The sequence below is a fragment of the Quercus robur genome, chromosome 4 (assembly GCF_932294415.1).
Source record: "Quercus robur chromosome 4, dhQueRobu3.1, whole genome shotgun sequence".
Taxonomy (NCBI): Eukaryota; Viridiplantae; Streptophyta; class Magnoliopsida; order Fagales; family Fagaceae; genus Quercus; species Quercus robur.
This window is the reverse complement of record NC_065537.1, coordinates 68,978,367-69,003,837: the sequence shown is the minus strand read 5'-3', so window position 1 is coordinate 69,003,837 and position 25,471 is coordinate 68,978,367. Positions and strand designations below refer to the sequence as shown.

The 25,471-nt window shown below is 35.0% G+C and overlaps 3 protein-coding genes and 1 long non-coding RNA gene across 17 annotated transcripts in view; all 4 read right to left on the bottom strand.

Annotated features, from left to right (window-relative positions):
- LOC126724197 (uncharacterized) overlaps positions 1-25,471 on the bottom strand; it is a 116,130-nt gene that overhangs the window by 11,538 nt on the left and 79,121 nt on the right. For 2 of the 14 annotated variants that reach the window (XR_007654733.1, XR_007654735.1), the window contains one exon: positions 23,211-23,290. The exons of the other annotated variants lie outside the window; for them this stretch is intronic. This is a non-coding gene — a long non-coding RNA (uncharacterized LOC126724197). Of the gene's footprint in view, positions 1-23,210; positions 23,291-25,471 lie in introns of those variants that run through there. 14 annotated transcript variants of the gene reach the window in all.
- On the bottom strand, positions 2,240-6,343 carry LOC126722478 (uncharacterized). Its single transcript, XM_050425635.1, has one exon. The coding sequence runs from the start codon at positions 6,341-6,343 to the stop codon at positions 2,240-2,242; it is 4,104 nt and encodes a 1,367-aa protein (XP_050281592.1).
- On the bottom strand, positions 6,340-7,716 carry LOC126722475 (uncharacterized). The gene has a single exon (XM_050425633.1). The coding sequence runs from the start codon at positions 7,714-7,716 to the stop codon at positions 6,340-6,342; it is 1,377 nt and encodes a 458-aa protein (XP_050281590.1).
- Positions 11,419-12,408, bottom strand: LOC126722474 (putative disease resistance protein RGA4). The gene has a single exon (XM_050425632.1). It carries the CDS (start codon positions 12,406-12,408, stop codon positions 11,419-11,421), a length of 990 nt encoding a protein of 329 aa, XP_050281589.1.

Below are 25,471 nucleotides of genomic sequence, written 5' to 3'. Positions count from 1 at the left end.
ACAGATTAGACCCTTTTCTAGTACTTGGATACACAGTATTATTTACACGCATGATGGAAGTGTTATGAATCGTTTGTTCTAGCACAAGAACCAAAAAAAAAAGGACATGAAGTGTGCAACTATGCATTGAAAAATTAGAACTTTTCCATTTCTGGCAGGTTGCAGGACAACAATGAGAAGGAAGTTTTTTTTTTTTTTTTTTTTTTTTTTTTTTTTTTAAGTGTAGGATTTTTCGTTTTGAAATACTTGGAAATTAAGGAAAGGCTGTAACTCAAAAAAATAAAATAAAATAAAATAAAAAAGAGAAAAGAAAGAATTCATTCAGCAATTATCCCATCAAAAAACAGTGATTAAACCATTAGTTATTTTTTATAGATCAATAGTTCAAATGACCAAAAAAAAAAAAAAAAAAAGAGAGTGAACCAATGAAATACCTGCAAAACAAGCTAATTCTGATTCTAAATCAGATTTTGCAACAATTAAGAAGCAACCATGCACTTAGGTACAAAGATATAAATCATTAGAATTAAAAGAACGAAAGAAAAAAGGGATGGATTACATTATCCTAATTTTTCTTGTTCAAATTGTTAGGTTCTAAGGAATTAGGAACTAATGTATTAGAACTTCATTTTGTAATGTTGGCAAATCATGATTAAAATGTTTTAGTCTTGTTTAAACTTGCTCAAAGTATATGTTTGTATATAAAGTTGGAATCGAGTTACTACAGGATTAATTTACTGTGTAAATCTGCCTGGCTCGATCGATCGAGAATTAGACTCGATCGATCGAAAGTCGTGCAGATTGTTTTTTCTGCAGAATTTTCAACTCAGCCCAAGCCCGTTTGACATGTAGGGTTTTTATGTTTTGCCTTTAAGTATAAAAGGGGAAAACCCTAGCCACATTTTGAGGTTGCTCTTTATGCTATGTGTGTGAATTTTCTGTGAGATCAAAAGATGTTTGCCTTCACGTACACTTAGGATTTTCAATATCAAGATTGATGTCGAGAGCTTGATAATCAATTCAGTTGTAGATTCAAGAGCTTAAAGATACACAAGCGAGAGTACTTGTACTTGCTGAGAATCCAAGAAAGAAGTAGTCCATGAACTCGGAGCTGTCACATGGTCGTGGTAGTAAGTTTCCTACTTGAGGTAGTAATAGGATATTAGTGGTCTAAGTCCCTATTGTGAAAACTTCAATTCTTTCATAGTGAATTCAGTTTTACCTTGAGGATAGTTAGGTTAAATCCTCCCTAGATTTTTTACTGGTTTGGTTTTCCTAGGTTATCATATTGTTGTGTTCTTTATTTTTCGCATTTTACAATAATATGATATATGTGTGTAAACCTAAATTTGATAATTTGACTAAGTAATCACTTGACTTATTAACTAGGTTAATCTGGTTGCGTTTTAAGAGTCTAAAAACGTACACAAATAACTTTGTGAACAAACCCACTCTGATTCTAACTCAGACTCTGCAATAATTAGGAAGCAACCATACACACATCATATTATCAACATGCTCTTAGGTACCAATATATAAATTATTAGAATTAAAAGAAATATATATTTTTTTAAAAGGGATGGATTACATTATCCTAATTTTTTTTCTTGTTCAATTAACAGTTTATAGATAAGAAAAAGAAAAAAGATTGAAAAGAATGAAGTTGAATAGTTTTAGAAGTTGTTCAAAATATAAAAACCCTAAAAAGACCAGTAGTTGATTTTGAATTTGGGATTATAAAAGATAGATGGATAGATGCATACCTGAATAAATTGTTTTTTCTTGTTGGACAATCTTCACTGTTTCCTTCATGGCCGTAATAGGGGACAACCAAGAATATATGGCACTTTCAAAGAGGTGAGATCGGGAATCAAGGGCATGGAAGTTAGGTTAGGGCAATTGATGATTTTTAATGTCGAAAGAGAAGGAGGAAATGATGGAAGTAAGAGATGGTGTGGCTCATTATCATCATCATCATCATCATCTGAATTCCTCCACCATCCCTTCAGTTTTAGGCATCCCCCTATATATAGAGAAGATAAGGATGGGAAGAATGGTGTTTTTGAAGAAGAAGAAGAGGAAGCACCCAACACGTTACTCACACTCTCTTCATTAGAAATGTATTCAAGTGCATCCAATCCGTAAAGCCTAATAGACTTGAGAAAAGGGAGTTTTTTTTTTTTTTTTTTTTTGAGAAACCAGACCTCAAGTCTGGGACTTTATTGAACTGAAAATAAAACTAATGAACATCAAAGTCTACCAAACCGGCAATGTCTGAAGGTAAAGCATTCATCCAAACTTGGCTACCAACGTTGGAAGAAGCCTTTTTTGCGAGAGCATCCGCAACTAAATTACCAGTGCGGTTGACATGACTAAAAGTAGCTGAAGAAAAACTAGGAAGTAAATACCGAATATCGTCAACAATATTTCCAAAGGAAGATAGTAGTGAAGACCCCTGGTTTACTGCAGAAATGACTGTGGCCGAGTCACCTTCAAAGATTACGCATTGAAACTCCAACTCTGCTGCTAATTGGACCGCTCTGAGACAGGCCAGCGCTTCCATATCAGCAACTGATGAAGATAGCGGAATAGGCATGGACAAGGCAGCAAGGGAACCTCCTCTCCAATCACGTGCGATGATGCCAATACCAGCTGAGTTCGTCCGCTTGAAGAGAGCCACATCGAAGTTCACTTTGACTGCATCTGGTTCTGGAGGGCGCCATTGATGCTGAGCAGAAGGTTGATGGATAGGGATTTCTGGAATCTGGCTAGCAATGAATTCCTGTACGAGTGCGCTAGCAACGGAACTGATATTCGCCATGGGATTAGCTGGGCGACCAAAATGAAGAGCATTTCGTCTGTTCCACAAGCACCAAGCAATTGTTGCGAACAACTCTGTTCTGAGATCATCCCGAACCTGCAAAAGCTTGTTAAGTAAATCACAGAAATTAAGGGGAGGGGGAGATATCAAGGTTTGGAACCAGTGGAAAGGTTGCCACACAGGGGCTACGTGGCTGCAAAAGCACAGTGCATGAAGGGCATCTTCCGGGGTATCTTTGCACAACTCGCACAAGTCCGACTCTGTAATATGACGCCGCTTCAGGTTACACTTGGTAGGCAGAGCATTGTTACAAACTCTCCAAACAAAGTGTTTAATCTTGTTGGGCACCTGCAGCTTCCAAATTCCTTTCCAAAAACTTCTTTGAGAGGCCTGATTAGATGAACTTGCATGGGCTGTTGAAGCCGAGGCAGCTAGCAATTTATAGGCGCTGCTTGTGCTATACTCCCCTGAAGGAGTGCATGACCAAGTCACACGGTCAGGGGGTTTTCTGTGGCTAAGTGGAATCCCCAATACCAAAGAAGCTTCATGAGGTAGAAAAACCCGGTTAATCTCCTCAGATTTCCACACACCCAGCTCTGGATTGATAAGAGAGCTCACCTTAGTTTCCGCCATAACTGAGGGGAGAGGGGAGAGGATTACTCTACTTGGTTTTACCGGGAGCCACTTGTCTTCCTTTATTCGAACAGATTGACCATTCCCAATACGCCACATCATACCCTTTCTAATAACATCCCGAGCACCAAGAATGCTCTTCCATGCATAGGATCCGGTATTGGACTCCTTGGCATCAAGGATAGAGCAATTTGGGAAGAAACGGGCTTTGAAGACCCTAAAGCAAAGGGACTCCGGGTTTTGCATCATCCGCCATACTTGCTTAGCAAGGAGGGCGTCATTGAACTTCTCAATTTCTTTGAAACCCATTCCACCCACTTCTTTTGCCTCACATAACCTCTCCCAACTAACCCAATGCACCTTCCTTGAATCATCATTATAGCCCCACCAAAACTTCCTAATAAGGACTTCTAACTCTTTGATCAACCCTTTGGGTAGCTTGAAACAACCCATAGTGTACGTTGGTATGGCTTGAATGACAGCTTTAATGAGAACTTCCCTACCTACAATGGACAACAGCTTTTCTTTCCACCCCTGTAATTTCTTCCACACCCTTTCCTTGAGATAGATAAAACTCCTTTTTTTCGCTCTCCCCACTAGTGCTGGCAAACCCAAATATTTTTCATATTGTCTGATTGCTGGGACTCCCAACAAATGTTGGATGCGAGATTGGGTTTGTTGTAGGGTATTGGAGCTGAAGAAAATATTAGTCTTCTCTTTATTAATTTTTTGACCTGTTCCCCTTTCGTACATAGCCAAGATATCCAAGACCCTCTGACACTCAGCCTCAGTAGCACGACAAAAAAGGACACTATCATCAGCAAAGAATAAGTGTGAGACTCGAGGACCATATCTACTAATAGCCACCCCCTTTATCTTACCTTCCAACTCTGCCTTTTTCAATAAGCGTTGTAGACCCATGGCACACAATAGGAACAGATACGGTGACAAAGGATCACCTTGGCGGAGCCCCCTAGAGGGTTTAATGTTTCCAACTGGCTGCCCATTGAGAAGAATTGAGTACGACACTGACTTCATGCAAGACATAATTATTCTTCTCATCCTCTCCCCAAGCCCCAAATGTTGCATTATTGCCTCCACAAAACTCCACTTCACCCTGTCATAAGCTTTACTCATATCAAGCTTTAGAGCCATAAAACCCATTTTGCCTCGTGTTTTTCTCTTCAAAAAATGAAGCGTCTCAAAAGCCACAAGAATGTTATCAGATATCAACCGACCTGAAAGGAAAGCACTCTGCGAATCTGGCACAGAAATAGCTAGAAACTTTTTCAAACGGTTAGCCACCACTTTAGCAATAAGTTTATAAATGACATTACACAAACTTATTGGCCTAAAGTCTGAAACTTTCTTGGGGTTTTTAATTTTGGGAATGAGGGTGATGAAAGTAGTATTTATGGATTCTGGAACAATACCTGAGTTTAAGGCTCGGAGTACCACTGCAGTCACGTCTTCCCCTACAATGTGCCAGAAAGACTTATAGAATACAGGGGACATACCATCAGGACCAGGGGCTGTGAGGGGGGCCATTTGATTGAGAGCTTCTTTGACTTCACTAGCTTGGAAATCACCCTCTAACTGCTCAGTCGAATCCATCCCAACAACACTTTGAATACCACACAAGATAGTGTCAAAACCATGCGGATTTGAACTGGTGAAAATTTGATCGAAATAGCCCTCCACCACCTTCCCCAAGCCGACCTCATCCTCTACCCAAATTCCATTGTCATCTTCCAATCCTGTAATCAAATTCCTCCTATTCCTTTGATTTGCTCTACAGTGAAAATATCTTGTGTTCTTGTCCCCTTCCTTAAGCCATCTGTTTCTAGATCTTTGCTTCCACATACACTCCTCTCGTGCTTGTAACTGTTGGATTTCGTCTCGTAACTCCTGAATCCGAAAAGGATTGTTACTGTACCCTCCACTCTCCTCCTCCGACTTCAACTCCGCCAATTTTTTCTTTAGAGAATGTCGAACATGGCCGAAAGTCTTTTTATTCCACTCTCTAAGATTTGTTTGGCAGGCAGAAATTTTGCTATTGAAACCCCATGCCGTGGCTTGTACCATCCCAACTCCCCAGGAATCTCGAATTACCTCTTCACAGGACTTGTCCCTTAACCACATGGCTTCAAACCGGAAAGGACGTCCTTTTTTATAAAACCGGTTTTGTTCAAGATCTGGGCTTAGGAGTATAGGCTTGTGATCAGAATGAAAAGCATCCAAATGGTGAATTCTGGAGGTAGGGAATTTCAGAATCCAGTCAACGGTAGCAACCCCTCTATCCAATCGGATCCAAACATTTTGATTTCCTGGGCGCCTGTTACACCATGTGAATGGGAAGCCATTAAACCCCAAATCCTTCAACCTGCAAAAATCAAGAGCATCACGAAAACCCTGCATTTGCCTCTCCGGTCTATCAAGCCAACCCTGTTTCTCATCTGCATATAAGATTTCATTAAAATCACCAATACACAACCAAGGGAGAGTGAACCGTGTACTCAAAGTTCTGAGCATGGACCAGGAGTTTTCCCGGCTGGCGGTCTCAGGGTCTCCGTAGAAACCAGTGAACCGCCAGGCGTCATCAACTCCATGGTCAATAATGGCATCAATATGATTTTCTGAAAAAGATTGAACATCCACATTAGAATCAGCAGTCCAAAACAAAGCAAGACCACCCCCAGTGTTATGGCGTGGAACCTCAAAAAGATTAGCATAATGTATCTTTCTACCAATTCGTACTAAAACTGATTTCTCAACCTTGGTTTCCATTAAGAAAATCAGCTTGGGATCTTTGTTACGTACCAACGTAACTAGTTCATCTTCTGTCTGTGGGTTCCCAAGCCTACGACAGTTCCAGCTAAGGCAACTCATTGGGCCCGGTGGTGCTGGGAACCAGCCACCACCTTCAAGTTTTCTTTTTCAAGATTGTTACATTCTGCCAAACATAATTTTTTCCCTCCCCTCATATCAACTAGTTCAATGCTAGGTCTTCTATCAATAACCATAGGAGAAGAGATTGGAATTGGATTACCTGGTTCACGGGCCAACTTCTTCCAGGTTCGAATGGATACTTGTGGATTAGAGTTGGTAACACTGTTTGTGCAATCTTGCAATGGAATTGGATTAGTTCTCGAACTAAGGGGGAGTGAGGCTTTACGTGGTGAGCACTCGGCCCTACCCCTGTCGGATGGAATGCAGTTTTCTTGGATAGACAAACCAACAACATCTTCATCCAATCTCACTGCATGGCTCGGATTGGTTTGTTTCAGACATGGCCCATTAGCGGCATCACAACGTTGTCCTTCATCATGCTCACTGCCCACTCCAGTATTGCCTTTCTTGAAAGCCACAAAGTTATCCATGTAATGCTCGGCCTCCATAGCAGACTGTGCATCATGGTGTACATCATCTCGACGTGGAGCTGGGGTTTCATTACTTTTGCTTGATTGGTTTTTCTTCCACCATGGCGGCTGGTTGAGTGCATTGCCTGGGATAACAGCCACGGTTTTTCTGCTTTGGCGAATCGGTTCCGCTCTCAACCACTCGCCGTATTGTTGATCCTCTCTTCTCAACTTCCCTCTTCCCCTCAACCAAACTTCACAGTCTCGCTCCCCATGTGTAACACGACCGCACCAATAACAAAAGTTAGGGAGGCGTTCGTATTTGAGTCCCACCAGCCCTAACTGTCTTCCCCCTGATCGAAGTCTTGAGCAGCGCGGAAGTGGCTTGGAAATATCCATGGTTATTCGGACTCTTAAGAACTCGCCGCCCGCGCCGTCGTCTTCCGGGTCAGCCACTTGAACCACCATCCCAATTGAGTTACCTACTGCTTCACCGGTTTCCTGGGATAGGTTGTTAAATGGAATATTGTGCAACTGCACCCAGAAAGTAACCTGACCGAAATTAAGATGGGGTATCTGTTCAACGTCAAGAACCCTTTGGAAAGCTATTAAGCTTTTGTCATACGACCAAGGTTCGTATTCGAGGACTCGTTCAAGGTCCAAAACATCTTCAAACTCAAATACCAACACATTATCACCCGAGTCACGAATCTTTAACTCACCCGCCGGTTTCCACAGTGGCTTGAAGGTGCGAGCCACTGCATCAACATTTAGCGTTCGTTTCGTAAAAAACTTCCCTGCCAACTGGTGAACCTCCACATCCTCTTTGTTCGGAATGTCTGCACCCCCTTCTTCTTCCTCTGTAAGAGTGAAATGTGCCCACATATCTTCCAGACCAGCCATGCTAATAGTTCGAAGCAGAATAGGATTCAGAATAGCACTACAACGACTAAACGCACCGTCCTATCAGTCCGGAGACGTGAAGGGAACATAAACCCTAAACTAGGTTAGGGACAATATTCTACACGCGGCTGAGAGAAAAAACCCTAGCCGTCATGAGAAACCTTGGAATTCTCCTATTATAAGATAAATGAAAATGAACAAGATTAGTGATAGAAGAGATCCAACTTGGAATTCTCACACCCATATAATACTCCAATTGCAATCCTTTACGATTTGGATGTGGCTGGAGCCCTTCCAGTGACATGTCATCATAACATTCAGTTTTTCCATCATCCCACTCATTATCCCACCATAATCGCAGCCCTTGAAGATGTTGTTTCTGCTTCATATTTGTGGCTTTACATTCCACCATGTCATCTTTTCCATGTCCCAAATTTTTAATGAATAGACTTCCTCCCAAATTGCTCAGCTCCTTCAATTCACTTAGCCCAACACTAGACTTAGCCTGTTTTTTCTTATACCAACCATACGAGCTAGCCTTGGAACCCCCTTGCCTCATGACGAACTATGTTAGCATCTCAAGAGAAATAAGATGTACAAGTCCAAGGGGCATATGCGTCAATTCGTAGCAATCACTAATGTCTAAATGCTTGAGATTGACCAAATTCTTAAGGCTAGGGGGTAACTCTTTAAGGGAGCGACACTCCTTGTAACGCCCCAAAATCATAGGCAATAAAAGTCTATTTAATCTGAATAATCCATAAAAATATTAAATAAAAGAAACTAGCAACCTTGAAACTGATTACAAAAGTCAGAGCTCTAATTCACCAAATACAAAACATCCTCTAAATAATTCTCCAATACAAAGTTTAATGCCATAAAATAATAATAAAATCCTCAATTCCACAAAAATAGTTTGTAACATCTGTCTCCCAAGAATCTCTACTCCAGTAATCCACCTAATGTATCTGTAATGGGAAATAAAGGGGGGTGAGATAACTCAATAAGTGGAATTCACTAACATTAAGGTGTGGGAACAAACCTTTCAAATAAATAATTCTTTCAACAGATTCACAACTTATAACTCACCAATATTTTGTCATCAACTAATTCATGTAAAAGAAAATAATATCTTTATATTGTGAGCCATCATAATAAATATATGGATACCATCACATAAACAACTCCCTAGGCTTTTCTCGTGGTCAACGTTTACGCCCCGTTGACAGGGTTGTGCTGTCCCCTTTTTGGGACTGGAACCTCCTTTCATCTCATTTCTCAAGGATGGCTCCTTTGGAACCTAAAGGTACACTCCCTTGCTAAGGAGCTTCCTTTTGGATCCTCAATAGTATGCTCCCTTGCTAAGGAGCTATCAAATGTGCACTGTCCCCTTTTGGGACCGTCCCTTGCTAAGGACTAGCTGCAGCATGATTGTCCCTTGCTAAGGACTAAATATCATACTGAGCTTCTAATCACGACTTGCCATAGGTTTTCAAAACATATTCAATATGCTCACAAAATAATCCATTCATACTTCTCAAAATATAAAGACATATTCACACATACAAGTTTAAATAAAATTAGGTTGTCCCACAAGTTTTTCATAAAACAAATAGCCAATGTGCACATCAAACATTTGTAAAATATTCATTTATATATAGAATATCAACATATTCTTTCATATAAAATAGTTTAATAATTAACACTGTTTTGGGAAAACCCCCAAATTTAGTAAACACCACTTACCTCTTAGTTGCAAAAATAAAAGAAATCAACCTCCCTTGAATCACAACAATTCAGTAGAATTAGAACCTAGCAACACCAAAAATAGGTTCATCAATACACAAATTTTCCACTTAAAAATCTATTTTCACTCTTAAACAGTTTTATCCTAAACAATATTAATATATCCCAAAATTCACCATTTAATCACTTAACTATCCAATTTACTTCCAGCTTTGATAAGATTTTTGGACCTACAATTACCGCTGCATAATCATATCTTTTGGCTCTACACAATCGGATTTTTGGGCTTAAAAAGTAGCTGCATACTTAGTGGCTTAGAGATGATAATTTAGTATCACTAGAGGTAGAGGTAGGTATCAAATAACATAATGCAGCCGGCCCTTTTCCATTAATATAATCTATGCATGAAACTTTAGTGCAGCAGAAAGATGGACATGTGATCAACCTAATATATACCTTAATCTATCCATCCAATTGCCTAGTATTCCCTTGATGCCACCAAAACACAAGGAAGTTGCTGGACACGTATTGAACAAGGACAACGTGAAGATACATGGGGATGGGTGGTGACATTTAGTGATGCCATAAGCGGTCATATAATGTTCACAGAAACCCTTTTCTTATCAACATAATCGTTTCCTTAGATCCATAACAACAGCCCCTATTTTTATTATTATTATTTTTTTTTTCTATTAGGTACGCCACTAACAGATTTTTCCTATAAGATTGGGAAGAAAAGCTAGCCATTGAGTATCACAATTTTCCCAAGTTTAGAGTAGAAGAGAGTCATACCTTTAGTCTCCACTCACAGCCACAGTGAAGCAAAGCAAGGTTCAGAAGTGTGAAGCGGCTGAAGCAAAAGGAGGCACCATCAGTAAATACACGTGTATCTTAAGAGGAAAAAGGCTAGGGTTTTCAAGTCCCATGTATTTACTTATGCCACTTTACTTGGGCTTTCTATTCCATAGTATTTATCTTTTTTTTTTTAATACATTAGGCCCAAATTTATTTAATCCATTTTAATTATAGGCCTCCACTAAAAATTAACGTATAGTCATTTAATTGGTATCAAATTATGGGGTGTTACACTCCTTGAGTTTTAGTGTAAGCAATTTTAGCAGCTCGCTAATGGAATTAGGGAGAAATACAATATTTTTATTTTCAGAAAGATCAAGATATCTTAAATGTTTCAATTTTCCAATTGAATGTGGCACTACACATAGATTTAACTTATTCAAATCTAATGTCTGTAAATAATTGAAATTTGAAACAAGTGCATCACAAGTTAAGTTATCCAATTTCCCTCCTACACTAGCTATAAGAATTGTTCGTATCTTCATTTCTTGAATGTTGAAAATTGAAAGTTTCCCTGTTGAATCTTCAAGATCAAATGATACATGACGAACTTTTTTATCATTATATTCCTCACTTGAAGTTAGCATGGTACTCTCCATTCCAGCCACAGGAGTTGCAAGATCATGCATGTGGTCATGCATTTTGCAATATATATTGTTATATTCATCTATTTCTAAATCTTGAAAAAAACATCTCAAAAGTAATTCCATAAAATACTCTCTGCCTACATCCTCAACACGTCGCTTTGAATTTTTAATAAAAGCTTGTGCTGCCCAAAGATTAGTCAATGTCATTACATGAATCTTGTAATCTTTTGGAAACAATTTACAATAAGCAAAGCATTGCTTTAAATACGATGGTAAATGATCATAACTCAATTTAAGCATGGACAAAATATCATTTTCTATTCCTTCTTCTTGAGTTATTTCTAAGAGAAGGCAACTTCTAAAGTATCTCCAGTCATTTTCTGAAGCTTTGGTGCTTAGCAAGCTTGCTATCGTCCTTATGGCGAGAGGTACCCAGCACACTTTCCCATAATCTATTTTCCCAAACTTATATGGACTTCATTCTCTTGTAGTTTACCTTGTTCAAATGCCACTTTTACAAACAAACTCCAAGCCTTTCTTCAGGTAGGCCTCTTAGAGCATGGGATGGAGCCGCTCCTATGATCCTCGCTACACTTTCTGAGCGTGTGGTCACTAATATCCTACTTCCCCTTGCACCACATATTAACAAATTTTTCAAGAGAAGCCATTTATTACTGTTCTCGTTCCACAAATCATCCAGGACAAGCAAGTATTTTTTTTCATTAAGTTTTTCTCGAAGCTGATTTTGCAAGATCTCAAGGCTTTCTTCATGCTTCCTCTTTGTCAACTGTTCTAAAATTTCTTTAACAATCCGATGTAAATCAAAGACATCAGAGATACAAATCCAAAGTTTTATCTCAAATTTTGTTTGGACATTTTTATCATTGTATACCAGTTGAGCTAGTGTTGTCTTGCCCAATCCTCCGATACCAACAATTGGAATGATAGAAATATTCTCTACAACATTGTCATCAAAAAGACGTTCCATAATCTCTTTCTTATCATCCTCTCTCCCAATAACTTCATCTTCAAGTACAAAAGAATAAGTTTCTCTGTCCCCCCTATTCATGACTTGTGGATCAACCAAGCTTTGACTAAAGTGAAAAGCCTCCTTATCTCTTGCAATGGCATTTAGTTTCTCCCTAATTGCCTTTATTTCATGACCCATCTTAGGACTAAAAGCAAGCCGGTTTGAACATGAAGAGAAAAGGCGTACCTTCTTTGTCATCACTTTGCGGCGCATAACTTCGGTGGAAAAATCATCCAGCAAATCATCAGCATCATGGAGGACATCTTTGAGCTTACTGAGCCAGTCTTTGGTCTGATGGTTATGAGAACTCTGCATTTCTGCATCCAGAAGCACAGCGCGGATTGTGGTGACTGTGTCGGTTAGATATCCAATCTCAGTTTCAACACTAGAGGCCAGTTTGACCTCGTCAACAATGATAGAGCCCAGCAGTTGAAGGACGTTCCCTGCAAGATCGAACAAAGCCCCTTCCGCCATAGTTTTTTTCGTTCTTTCAGGAATTGTAGATGGGTTTGTGGAGTAATGAAAGTGATAAGAGATAGCTGTGGTAATGTCTTGCTTAGAACGGTGGTAGCATCAACAAGTGCTGTGGCAATGATAAAGAAAATATGGAGTAGAAAGAAGGAGGGAGGGAGAGAGAGAGAGAGAGAGAGACCTGTGTGTGTGTGTGTGTGTGTGTGTGTGTGTTGGGGGGGGGGGGGGGGGGGGGGGGGGGGGTTGTTTGTGCGGAGTAAAGTAAAAGAAAAGAAAATAAGAAGATGAGGAAGAAGTGAAGGGTTTGGGTAAAGCAACGTGGAATAAAATAACATAGATTATTTCACAATTCCTTTTTCATAACTATGATGTTATAGAGTATGTGGTGGAGAAAAAACACTGTAGGTACATATATAATCCTAGAACAACTCATTTAAAAAATAAAGGTTAATAAAATTTTATTATACAAAGATTAATTTTTAATTAGTACTGTGAAAATATTGTGACATTTTATTATAACTCTAAACTTTTTAAATTAGTACTATTTTTCATTAGAAAAAATAGTACTATTGAAAGAATATTTTTATAACAATTTAGTAATAAAGTTTACATAGTAAGTTGTTATTAGTTCTCATCTAGACCTACTAGTGACATTTTTTTTCCTACCATTAAAGACTTGTCATATAGACTTTTTTTTTTTTTTTTTTTTTTTTTGAGAAACAAACACACACACACACACACACAAGGGAGAGGGAAAGGGGTTCTAAAACAAAGACACATTACAACTGTCATATAGACTTTATTGTGAAATTTTTGTAAAAATATTGTATCCATAACTTGCATTAAGAGAGGTAATTAAAACATTCTAAAAAAAAAAAAAAAAGAGGTAATTAAAATAAAGAATTCTCTTTATATATATATATTGTCCTTTTTGGTAATTTATCTCTCAAACTACCACTTTTATAAGTGTTAGCTAAACACTCAGTTTTTTCAAAAAGCACTTTTTTACAGCTTTTATCAAATACTCAACTTTTACAAAAAGTCCAATTTCATACCGCACTTTTTAAAACCCCCACTTTTTCGAAAAGCACAATATCAAAAAACTGAATCAAACTCACCCTATATTGGAATCAAAAAAGCTATGGACTCTATTGTTAATGACACGACAAAATACGTACAGACTGTGTAAAGTGTAAAGTGTAAATGCATGTCAGTGTGTGGATGGCGAAGAAGTTTATTCAAAATTTCAAAAGGAGGTGATATGAATATATGAAACTATCTTCTCGGTAGAAATTAAAATAATAATAATAAATGGTATGATAGGTAAAAAAGTCGGATCGGATTTAAGTCGGTCAATAATAATAATAAACATAGTATGTAAATAATTGCGTAAATTTACAAGTTTGTTATAACTTTAATCATGTATATTTATAATGATACTATTCATTTTGTATTTAATTTTTTTATTATTACTTTACGTTTCTCGAGAATGAATGATGATGGTTGTGTGTGAAGAAAGATATACAATTAAAAAAAAATTGATACTTTAATGAAATGTTGTGTAAAATAGATAATTTGACATGAGGTGTTTTGAAAAGTGAGTATATAAAATAGAAAAGGTAGCTCTTATGTTAAAATAGACAGAAATTTTTACATGAACTAAGACAAAAGGTAGGTGTCAATCAAGTTAGGATTGAGGTGGGGTCGACTCATCTTATTTCACCTGAAATTTTTTGTGTAGAAAATATGTATTTGTCACTTGGTAAGAGCACTTATATCTCAATGTATAATAACATAAATGGTAAATTTTGCATATTCAGTTCCAAAAATCAACCATATTATTTTATGTAAATTTTAATTATTGTTACAGTAACCGTGTAAATATACATAGTTATTATAATACTATTTACATGCAAATATATTTTTTAATACTTCTTTACTCATACACGCACATAGAACATAATAAAAACTAACAACGATATAATATTTTAATGAAATGTAGTGTAAAACAAATAATCTTATATATAAGTATTTTTGAAAGTGGTAGTGTAAAATAGGAAAAATATATTCTTATATTTACATGAGTTGATACAAATGCTCTAAGTGTTTTTTTTTTTTTAAGAAACAAATGCTCTAAGTCATATAGCAAATTACTTTGTATGAAATTCATTAGTTTGAATTCATTTGTTTTAAGAAAAAGTTCATATCAACAAATTAAAAATTGTTCATTAATAATAAAATTATACAAATCCCAAGATTGCTAACCAAAACAAAATGGCTCAGTCACAAACATGCCTAGTCTACCATTTGAATTTATAATTAAAACAATCACACAGCTTCCATTTTAACGCAATATCAACATTCCGAATCTAAAAACTGCATTACAAATGCCTTATTGGATAACTAATTTGACAAAAAATAAAAATAGATAAAAATTTACAATTTTGAAAATTTATTTTAGATTCACAGTCTAATTTTGGATGTGCTTATTTTAGAAGTATATTGGTTGACACTTTGTTTTATTTTCAAAAATATGCATCAATGTTTAGTTGTTTACTTATTCATAAATGATATAGTAGCTCCATATGAATCTATAAGGGGTATGCAATAAAATTGTTGTTTAATAGATTTTTTTTTTTTTTTTTTCATTTTTTGAGAAGATTGTTGAAGAGATTGTTCATATTAAATAAACTTATATTATCATCATTAAGTGGAAAATATTAGGATGACAACTTTTGCCATAACTCGTAAAAAATGGATTGCTTTATGAGTTGACCCACTTTTAATTTGAGTAAAAAGAAAAAAGATTTGGATTAGGTTATCAAGTCGGGTTCAATTTTACCATGTCTAAGTAAACATCCATGGATATTAAAAGAAAAAAAAGGAAATAGAGAGATAAAGTCATAGATGAGATTGCTATCACAGTTTTACTCTTTGCATTTAAGAAAAAGAAGGAAGGGAGAATGAATTTAAAGTTAATTATTAGTCATCTGAAGATTGAAGCAAGACACACATTGTCCCCCCTAGATGAGCATCTACCACAAGGAAAGCTTAAAAAAGGAAAAAAAGAAAAAAAAAAGACTAAGATAAAGAAGTAAAGAACAATAAGGTCAGCAGGGAGAAAAAAAACAGGGAATTAATTTTTTTAATAATTAAGATGAAGTAAGTGTTTTTGTTTTTTTTCTTTTGTTCCTAGAAATATATAGTCTATCTTTTGGCATATTTCTAGATATAATAAATTTGTCTACTATTAATTTATATTTTAACAAAATTTAAGAGATCGATAAATGTTAAATTTTATTAATGAATTAATATTTTGTCTGTGCAATGCATGACTTAATTAAAAATATATAGTATGTAAAAAATCAAAAATATATTAATAATTAGTAAGTCACATGATCTAAAACCCATTAATCTTATGATATATAATACATATATACATAAATTAAGTCATTTTGTATAAATATGGTTGGTAATATATATAAATTTTACATATTAAAACATAAAATAATGATATATAATCAAAAAAATTAAAATAAATATTATATTTATTTTATATTACTTGAAACTCTTGCTAATCTAATTTTAGGTGAAGTAGAATTTTAAATTTCTTATAATTTAGGATATATATATATTTATTTATTTATAGTAAATTATTGGTAAAAGAGTTTGATTAATGGTAACTAATTTAATAATTAATGAGAGTGTAAACTATTTTTATGCATATAGTAGCATGACCTAGTATTATAATTGTATGTTAGGAGTACTAGATATGAATATTTACTTAAAATGAATTATATCAATGACAACTATGACCAAGACACTTTATTTTGACATGAAAAAATTGAAAAAGAAATAAGCATTTAGAGGAGATAAAACACATCATTTGGGGCTTATGAGCATTATTAACAATCTTGACCCATCATGTAAGCAAAAAAGGAATAAGTGATAACCTTATGTGCAGAGTGAAGTTGCTTGAGATGGTTAAATTTGAGATCTTCACATGCTTTAGTAAACAAATCCACCTACATTCCACAAAAATTAATATAAAATATTAAACATTATTACCAATATATCAGTTAGAGTCCTAATAATTAAATTTTTTTTCCCTAATCTAACAAAATTGTAATGTTCATATAGAAGTTATCAACATAAATTCTATTGTTCATATAGAAGTTTTCTTCACCTTAAATTCTATCTTCCACTCTCCTCAATCCTACCAACATTTATAATTCTTAGAAATTGTTGCCATGCCAAATAGGTGTCGGCAACATTTTTGACTCCATAAAAATAGGGAAAAAACATGTGATATCATATGACATACCCAATATAAAAAAAAAAATAAATAAATAAAAAGTATGCCTGGCCTTTATGCATGTTTGGTTTTGTATAAACCTCTTGTAAATATTTACGAATCTCAATAAAACAAATGATGAACTAAATAAATGAAAAAAAGAATAAAAAAAAATTTGTTATGCATTTAAACCTTCCATTATATATATATATATATATATTGAGAATCCATTAGATTTCTTTAAATTGTATAATATATGATTTCATATATAAACACAGTCATAATAAATGCCTAATGTTAAAATATATAATGCGATAGGCAAACGCAATCATAATAAATACTTATTAATAATTATCGTAATTATTGAATTTCATATTTAGACCAAAGAAAAAAAGAAAAAGAAAAAATAAGAACTAGATTATGTTTTTTTTAGACACACACAAGGGAGAGGGAATTGAGTTCTAATGCAAATGTTGAAATGCACATCATAAACTTTTAAGAAAATTAGGGTACCTATCTATGCCCTCCCCCCACCCACTAAAACTAAAGTGATGTTATTACTTTCTTTTTAAAAAAAAGAAATTATTCAATCAATACATCTTTTTTTTCCTTTATAAAATATTTATTAAAAAAAGTTATTAAATAGGGGTATGATAATAAATTTACACATACTCTATTTTATAACCCTATACTTTTCCATCCACGAACCAAACAGATCCTTAATTTCATTTGTTTTTCAATTTAGTTTTCTATCTTTCAAATTTATTCAATACAATCCTCCTATTAGTGGTTGTCATTACCATGTCGTTAGAATATAACATAAATTTGATTTTTTTTATAAATTTAATATATTAAAAAATCAAAAAATTAATATCTAAAAAAAGGAAAAAAAAAAGATAGTATTATCTAAGATTAAAAAAGGATTTAAACAAAAAAGGATTACACCACAGCACAAACAAATACACATTAAAAAAAAAAAAAATTTGATCCAACCAAAAATTTATACATAGAAGAAAAAAAAAAGTATAGGACTGACATCATAACTGAGAGACTTCAATTTTGATTCTCAAAATTTAATTACCCTAATATTCTGCATTCAAAGAAAGAAAAAAAAGGAAAGAAGAAAGAAGAAAGAAATATTATATTTTAATCATATCGTAGTTCACTTAAAAAGGATTTCACTAAAGATAAATTAAAGATGCGATAGGTGCACTGCTTTATTATATACCTTACGGTTACAACAGAACCAAAACCGAAATCTAACAAACTAAACCAACGTGTTTCTCACCAAAAAAAAAAAAAAAAAACCAACCCGACAGTCTGCCATAACAATCAGTAACAAAGGATGGATCTGGTATTGGTAATTCTGGGTTAGCAGGTGGTGGAGGACTGATTCGTAATGAGAGTGGTGATTGGGTTATGGGATTCGTGGGATCATTGGACATAACTTTTGGAGTCATGGTTGAGTTATGGGCTCTAAAAGATGGTCTAACGCTAGCTTCTCAACTTAGGATTTCTTCCATATATGTAGAGCTTGATGCCGAGCTTATTGTTTTACTTCTTACTAATTACTCGATAAATAATCTTATTTTAGATCCTTTGATTGATGATTGTAGGACCTTATTGAAGAAATTCCATAGTTCAACTATCCATCACATTTTCAGGGAGGCGAGCCAATGTGCTGATGCATTAGCTAAGTTTGGAGCCACCCTTTCTTCTGACTATGTTAATTTTGTTAACCCACCACCTGTGGTGGAGGACTTGCTAGCCTTTGACAAGGCCTAGCTTTATTGTAATAGACTTATTAGTAATTAATCTATTTCAGCATTGGTTTGCCCCAAAAAAAAAAAAAAAAACTGTCATGACTAATGAATAATAGCTCCAACGACATACAGTTTAAGTAAGTTCATTAGTAAACTTTACATAAACAACTTGTTGTTTCAAGTATTGAAGGAGTATAACCTTAGGCATTAAACGATACACCGTAATATCATCCAGAGTCCAGACAACTAGGAAAATAAACCTAAAGCGCCTTGTTGTATATGAGGAACTTGACTCAAAACGACCTGTCGTACTTCTCCCTCCTTAATTATTAGCATTTTAAATAGGTAGCATTGCAATGTTTACTTCAAGGATGTCAGATTGTTCACTTTTATTAATTTTATTTGTACTGATGGCTTAAAACTAGGTTTATGTCTCTCAAAAAAAAAAAAAAAAAACTAGATTTATGGAAATCTCCAGTTGCCTTAATATGTTTGCCACCAAGAATACAATCAAACAAAAGACTTTCAATTTGTAAGAAACAAGTCCTTTGTGTGTGTTCTTGAATGGGACATTGGTCTCTGAAATGGTTTCTTGAAAACCATTTATAGATTTTAGTGGTTGTGAACTTGTATTAAGTGAATTTAGGTACGTAGGTGTGGATGTTACTGCTTCTGGGAATCATAAATGTATATGAAAGTCATGAACATGAGTTATTTATTTAGATGCCTAAACAGTGTGGGAAGTGTAGATAATGTGTTTATCTAAAGATTTGAGTGTTGTTTAATCATTACATAGTAGATTGATGAGTCTAGTAAGTTGTAGCTCTTGATCTAGATATGCTTGGTTTGTTTGTTATGTTGGCTTTAACCTTCAACTTTCTCGGCAGCTACAAATCCCATCAAATTGATCTTCAAGACTACTACATGATCAGTTTCTAGTTTCATTTCAAATTATTAATTACAAAAACTACTAATTGCTTTTCTACTTCAATAATGAGCTTTTCCTTTCAATCAATGTAATGCTAATCTCAGCTTTACATGGGGATTATGCGTGTATCATTATCATGCTAGACACACATACATGCATGAGTTTTACCCAATCAAGATCTAACACGTCATTGAGCTTCGAGGGTTAGGTTTTTTTATTTTTTATTTTTTTTGTTTGGTCTTGCCTCTCTCATTTACCGCCAAAATTTTCACAATTACCGCGGGGGGTGGGGGGGGGGGGGGAGAGAGTGAGTGAGTGAGTGATTGTGCTTTAAGTTGATGAACCTAATCTTTCTCAAAAAAAAAAAAAAAAAAAAAAAAAAGTTGATGAATCTAATAATAGTCTCAGTAATTGAAAAACAAGCATAGCCCACTCGTGGGCAATGGTGGCTACTACATCTATATGTTGTTTTGTGTGGGCTTGGAAAGAAAGAGTGGTGATTTGATGAGACCAATTGCACTGATTGGTTGTGCTTGTGAACTTCACTGTTGTTTAAGTAAGCAGCTGTTATTCTTTCTTTCTGTCACTTTATGTTTGCAACTTTAAAATTGTAGGATTTTTTTCGTAAGAAACAAACACTACAAGGTTCTTTTTAAAATATTATATAATTTTAAATATGAGAGATCTTCCAAAAAAAAAGTTTATAATTTTTGAGTAATCTATGGGTTTTAATTAGCTCAATAGTTTAAAGTCTATTATTATCATTATCATTGAGGGAACGTCATAGATTCAAATAAGTTTCAATATATGTAAAATTCCTTTTCAAAGTTTCCATCTCCTTAAGAAAAAGAAAATTAATTAATATAAAAAAGAACCTCCAAACATAAATTGTATACAAGTACAAAGAGCACCCTAGTTACTGCAAGAGGAACCCAATAAGTTGATCCACCAAAAGCTCACACAAAGTTGGCCTCCCAAATCATAAAATTTGAAGACATGAAATACGAATACTTGATGGTCTAGTTGGCAACAGTATTCAACAAGTTGAGAATTGTGATTTCAGCATTCCGATTGACATGACTATCTACTCAATTGTCCTCATTTCTCTACCAAAACTGTTGAAGATGATTAATACTTCTCCAAAGGAACAAATATGACCAGTCCACATCATTATGTGATCTTAAACATCTTTTTTGTAATAGCTAGATTCAAGACTTTTTTTGCTTATTGCTATACAGTCACCATTTGACAACCATTCAACAAAGAACAACACAGTCGTATAATGGCTGACATACCTAAGGAACAATAAGAAAGGAGATAGGGAATTATGTCAGTCTTCACATGTCTACACATATGGTTAATGCGTGAAAGCAATTTTTCACCTAGAATGTGAGACAAATACTATTAAAAAATCTAATAAATATCCCAGATACTTAAAAATAAAAAAGAAATGTAAATTTACCACAAATAAACATATAGGCTCAAGTCTCACAGATTAGGAGTTATGAGTCAGGTTGCATGCTTAGTGGAATTGTCATCTCTAGGGAAAACAATAGCTAAAATATCATATTAAATATTGACCAATTTCCATAGACTTCAATCATTTTTCTCAAAAATCTTACAGCTTACTTCTATTTGCCTCTCTATTTGACCCAAAACAATGGCTCAAGACATTGAGGCAAATATTTTGCAAAATGAGGATAAAGGCTTTTACCATCTTAACTACAAAACATAATGTAGCGATCATCAACAGGGAAGATGAATGTTCAAATAGTGTGTAAAACACCTATGAACGTTTAGACCCCCAATTTACAAATTACCAACACAAGCTTATAATCAAACAATATATGTGCGGAATATGAAGATATCTAAAAAAATGTTGGTAAAAAAATCTAAACTGAAATTAATCACAACCACAGCAGTAATTAAAAGGCAAAGATTAAGGGAAGAAAGATGCAAACACAAAGACAACACAACGATGTGTTATCGAAGAGGAAACCGAAGTCCTCGGCGAAAAACCTCTCCGCCGCCCTCTAAGCGGTCAATAATCCACTAAAGAATATAGTTGTGATACATGAATAGCAGAAGACCCTCCAAGCCTAATCTACCTAGTGTACCTAAGCCCTCTAAGCTTCTTGCTTCAACGAGGTTACGCCGAACCTTTGTCTTCTCTAGTTTACCAGATCCCACAATTAGCCCATTGCATCAACCAATACCAATTGGTCCCTTCCTAACTGCTTCCCAAGCACCAAATAACTTTCTCATAGATATGGGTATAGTGAGATAAGGATTGGCTAATGTACCTCTCAAGGATGTAACAATGGAGAGGGTGAGAGTAAATGAATTTGGAGAATCAAAGGATGAAGATTGTGGATGAGTCAATCTTGTTTTTCTCTAAAGTTTCTCTCTCAAAATTCTCTCTAGAAGCTCTCTATAATACGTGAGTATAAGGGGTATTTATACTGGTGTGTGTTTGGAATGCGAAAGGTCAGGTTTGTTACAAATAGAGCTGTCTGGCGACTTGGCCTCATGACTTGACTGAGTCTGAGTTGCGAGCTAACTGCCTAGCCAGACTGGAAGTTTTGTCCTGTAGTGCTCTAGTTGGCGTGACTCTTCAGCTCCTTTGCATGCTTCACACGTCTGCCTCCTTTGGTGACTTGCCAGGCGCGAGATCCAGTCGCGAGGCCCTGCTTGAGTGCACACTTTTGAGCTTTTCTTCACACTCTCTCACACATTACCCTTACATGATTCCCACCTAAATATAGGGTTTCTAAATGCTGAATTACAAGCAAATTGGCATGGAATAAAACCAACAAAATGGTTGATTAAATTCAACCTTACAGAAAAAAAAAAAAAAAAAAATCAATAAGACAAGCATGAGATAATCTATGGCTATGCTGACCAAAATAAAAGCAGTTAAACAAAATAATTCTCATTAGATATTGTTGAGCAGAAATACACATTTGACATTTCAGCGCTGCACATATAAATTTTTTTTCCTGCCTTCTTCAAGGAAGTATGAAACAGAACTACTTGAATCTGAAAATTAATCTTAAAAAAAAAAGTAAATTTTGCTTTAAAGAAAAAGTCTGTGATTTAAAAAATAAAAATACTAAAAACCTAGCTAGCAGTAGCAAGTAAAACTTTACCAGAAGAATATCATGGACTAAATCAAGCTTTAAAATGTGTAAAATTTGTGAATATCAAGCTCTAGGGTAAAAAAAAAAATGTAAAAAATAAATTGTGAAAACTATTCACAAAGTTGACCTTTAGTCAAGCAATTAAAACCATATATAAGACAATGGGCAACCTACCCTTCAGAAATTTTGAAGGCATTCACTCATACGTCAAGTGGTAAGAATCTAAAATCTAGGAAAGGCATAACATCCTGAGTAAATGCAAGGAACATATTAATTCTCATCAACATAATCCCTACTAGCAGGGGGCAGGGGAGGGAATTTGAGCTCTTTTAGAGTTCTATTTCTTAAAGTTGAATTGAATTTCAATTGTTTTCAGGAATATGAAAGTACTATACTAGCTTTTATTTTAATCCAAATGCATGTTCTCATACCTTCTGAAAACTTGCTTGTAAAGAGCACATGGTAGGACAAAGCTCTGGTCGCCAAATCTTCCTTGATAAATAACTTCACCGAGCAGCTTTATCACCTATGAGGGAGATCCCAAGATTTTCCAATAAGAACAAAAATTAATAGGAAAATTTAGGTAAAACATTAAGGAATTTCATCTGAATGGAAGTCAATGAGGGACGTAATCTTTCTCTCCCTAATTCTAGTCCCTTATGGAAAATGCTCCTTTTCCCTTTTCTCTAAAATACACAGATATGGATCATCTTCACACTTCACACTTACTTCAAAGATGACACAGTGACCTCCATCCACACTGCAAAAGAGAACGAATATTATTGGGGATTTAATACTAGAACATGAAACATACACCTAGCATCTGCACAAAAGGGAATTCATTGCATGTGTATAAAAGTTTTAGGTTGATGTAAGTGTTTGTGACTCTCATATATGCAATTGCCCATGGCTTGGAGTATTGTGCCATCCTAAGCAGCCTTAAGAAGAATTGAAAGACAACTTCAAGGATGACTAAAATGATGCTAATGTAGAGATAACAGTACTTACCGAAGAGGTTCTTAGTTGTGGAAGTCTCAAAAGCCATCAATGGAGCATGCACAATTTTTCCCTGCACTTGAAATTGTCAACTGAAAAACAAATATAAAAATTTGTATGACTTTTGCAAATTATGTCACACACTAATTCTTTTAAATGTAAGATTAAATGGGTTAAGTCACCTACTTGTACATAACAATGAGCTCCAGACAACACAAAAAGAGAAAACTACAAAATTAAGAATTCACTAGTTAAAAAATATTGTTGTTGCAAAAATAATTTTGCAAGCAAATTTTTGAAAAGACAAAACTGTTACAAAAATGATCATAAATATGAAACTAAATTAAGGAAGTGACAAGTATATTAGTCAATCTATTGAAAGATGATGCTTGATTTTTGTAGAACCATCTTCGAAAATCCTTTTGGTTTCAATGCCACAGTCCTCTGTTTTATATACAGAAACAAATAATAAGAAATTCAATAATATGGGATGCTCTTGAAAGAGAACAACGAAAAGAGAGCACAACTGATCAAGATGTGGTTCAATAATATATGAGTCAGAGGTTGAAGGATTCAAGAACCTTTGTAGCTAATGGGGTGAGATCCTTCTGGATCTGGTTAGAATATTTGGGGCACCAGCAATCTTATGATCCATTACCACCTCCTTAATTCATGTTTCTGCTAGTTGGAGTAAGAAAAATTGGCAAAGTACTTGTTGGAAAATTTAGACCCCAGTTGATAGAATTAACAAGTTTTAAACCCAAGTTGTTAATTAGATTTATTATGAATAAAACTTGTTAAAACAAACAAACATCAATATCATGTCAAAATCATGTAGCGGAAAAATAAATAAGACAAGATATGATGACCTAGGAAAACCAATGAAACAAACTAGTTTCACAGTAAAAAACCTGGGGGGGAAACCTTCCTGAAAAGAAATCTATTATAGAAAAGTGAAGCTTCAGATTTAGTACAAAACCTTTATCTCTAGACTCTACAATCCCCGTAGATGAACTTACAACAGAAACCTTCTACCGCTTCAGAACCTCTGAACTCTTCAATATATGAACGCCACTTTTTTTGTTGCACGGATCCCAGTACGTGACTAACTCCTTTGCACAAATCCCAATACGTGACTCACTCACCAACTTGAGGAAGAAGAATATTGGATGCAAAATTCTTCACTTCATCAATAATGAAGATCAAGAAGCACTTGGTTACAAAACCCTAAGGCGTAAAAGACACAGTAGCTTCTTCACAAGAACGATGAACTAGGGCAAAACTCTGTCTCCAATCACAATTTGCTTAAACAAAATTTGCTTTGTGAGAAAAGAAAGCTCAAACACATAATCATGGATTGGAGTCAAAATAGAACTGAAATTCTGTTTTTCATAAACCTTGACAGATGCCTATCTGTCGAGCTGTTGTCGTGCAGCTGTCGAGCCACGGGGTTGGAACAGCTTGTTAAGCTCGATAGATGGCTAGCTGTCAAGTTTTAATGACAGACACTTCTTCAGCTTGTTTCTTGGATAGACTTGCATGTCTTCAACACTTGATCTTGAAACACAGTTTCTTGACATATTAAACACATCCTAGATCTACCTAAATACAAGTAAAGTGCATTTTGTCAAATGATTAGCCAATTACATAAAATAGTGACATATGTTCCTAACAAATGAATCACATATGTCCTAACAATCTCTCCTTTTGGCAATCCGTGACAAAACCACAACAAACAAATGAAATATGAGAGAAGTCATAAATCACTCAACTCATATTCACTTGTTGAATACAATAAAATCTATCTTAACACAAACTCTTAAAAAACTTTGCAAGAAGAGAGTTTATAGCAAATAGACTTTGACAACCTGTATTTCTGAAATACTTTAAACAAAACTCATCAAGGCATCTTTGTGTGAAACAGAAATAATAGATTGCATACAAG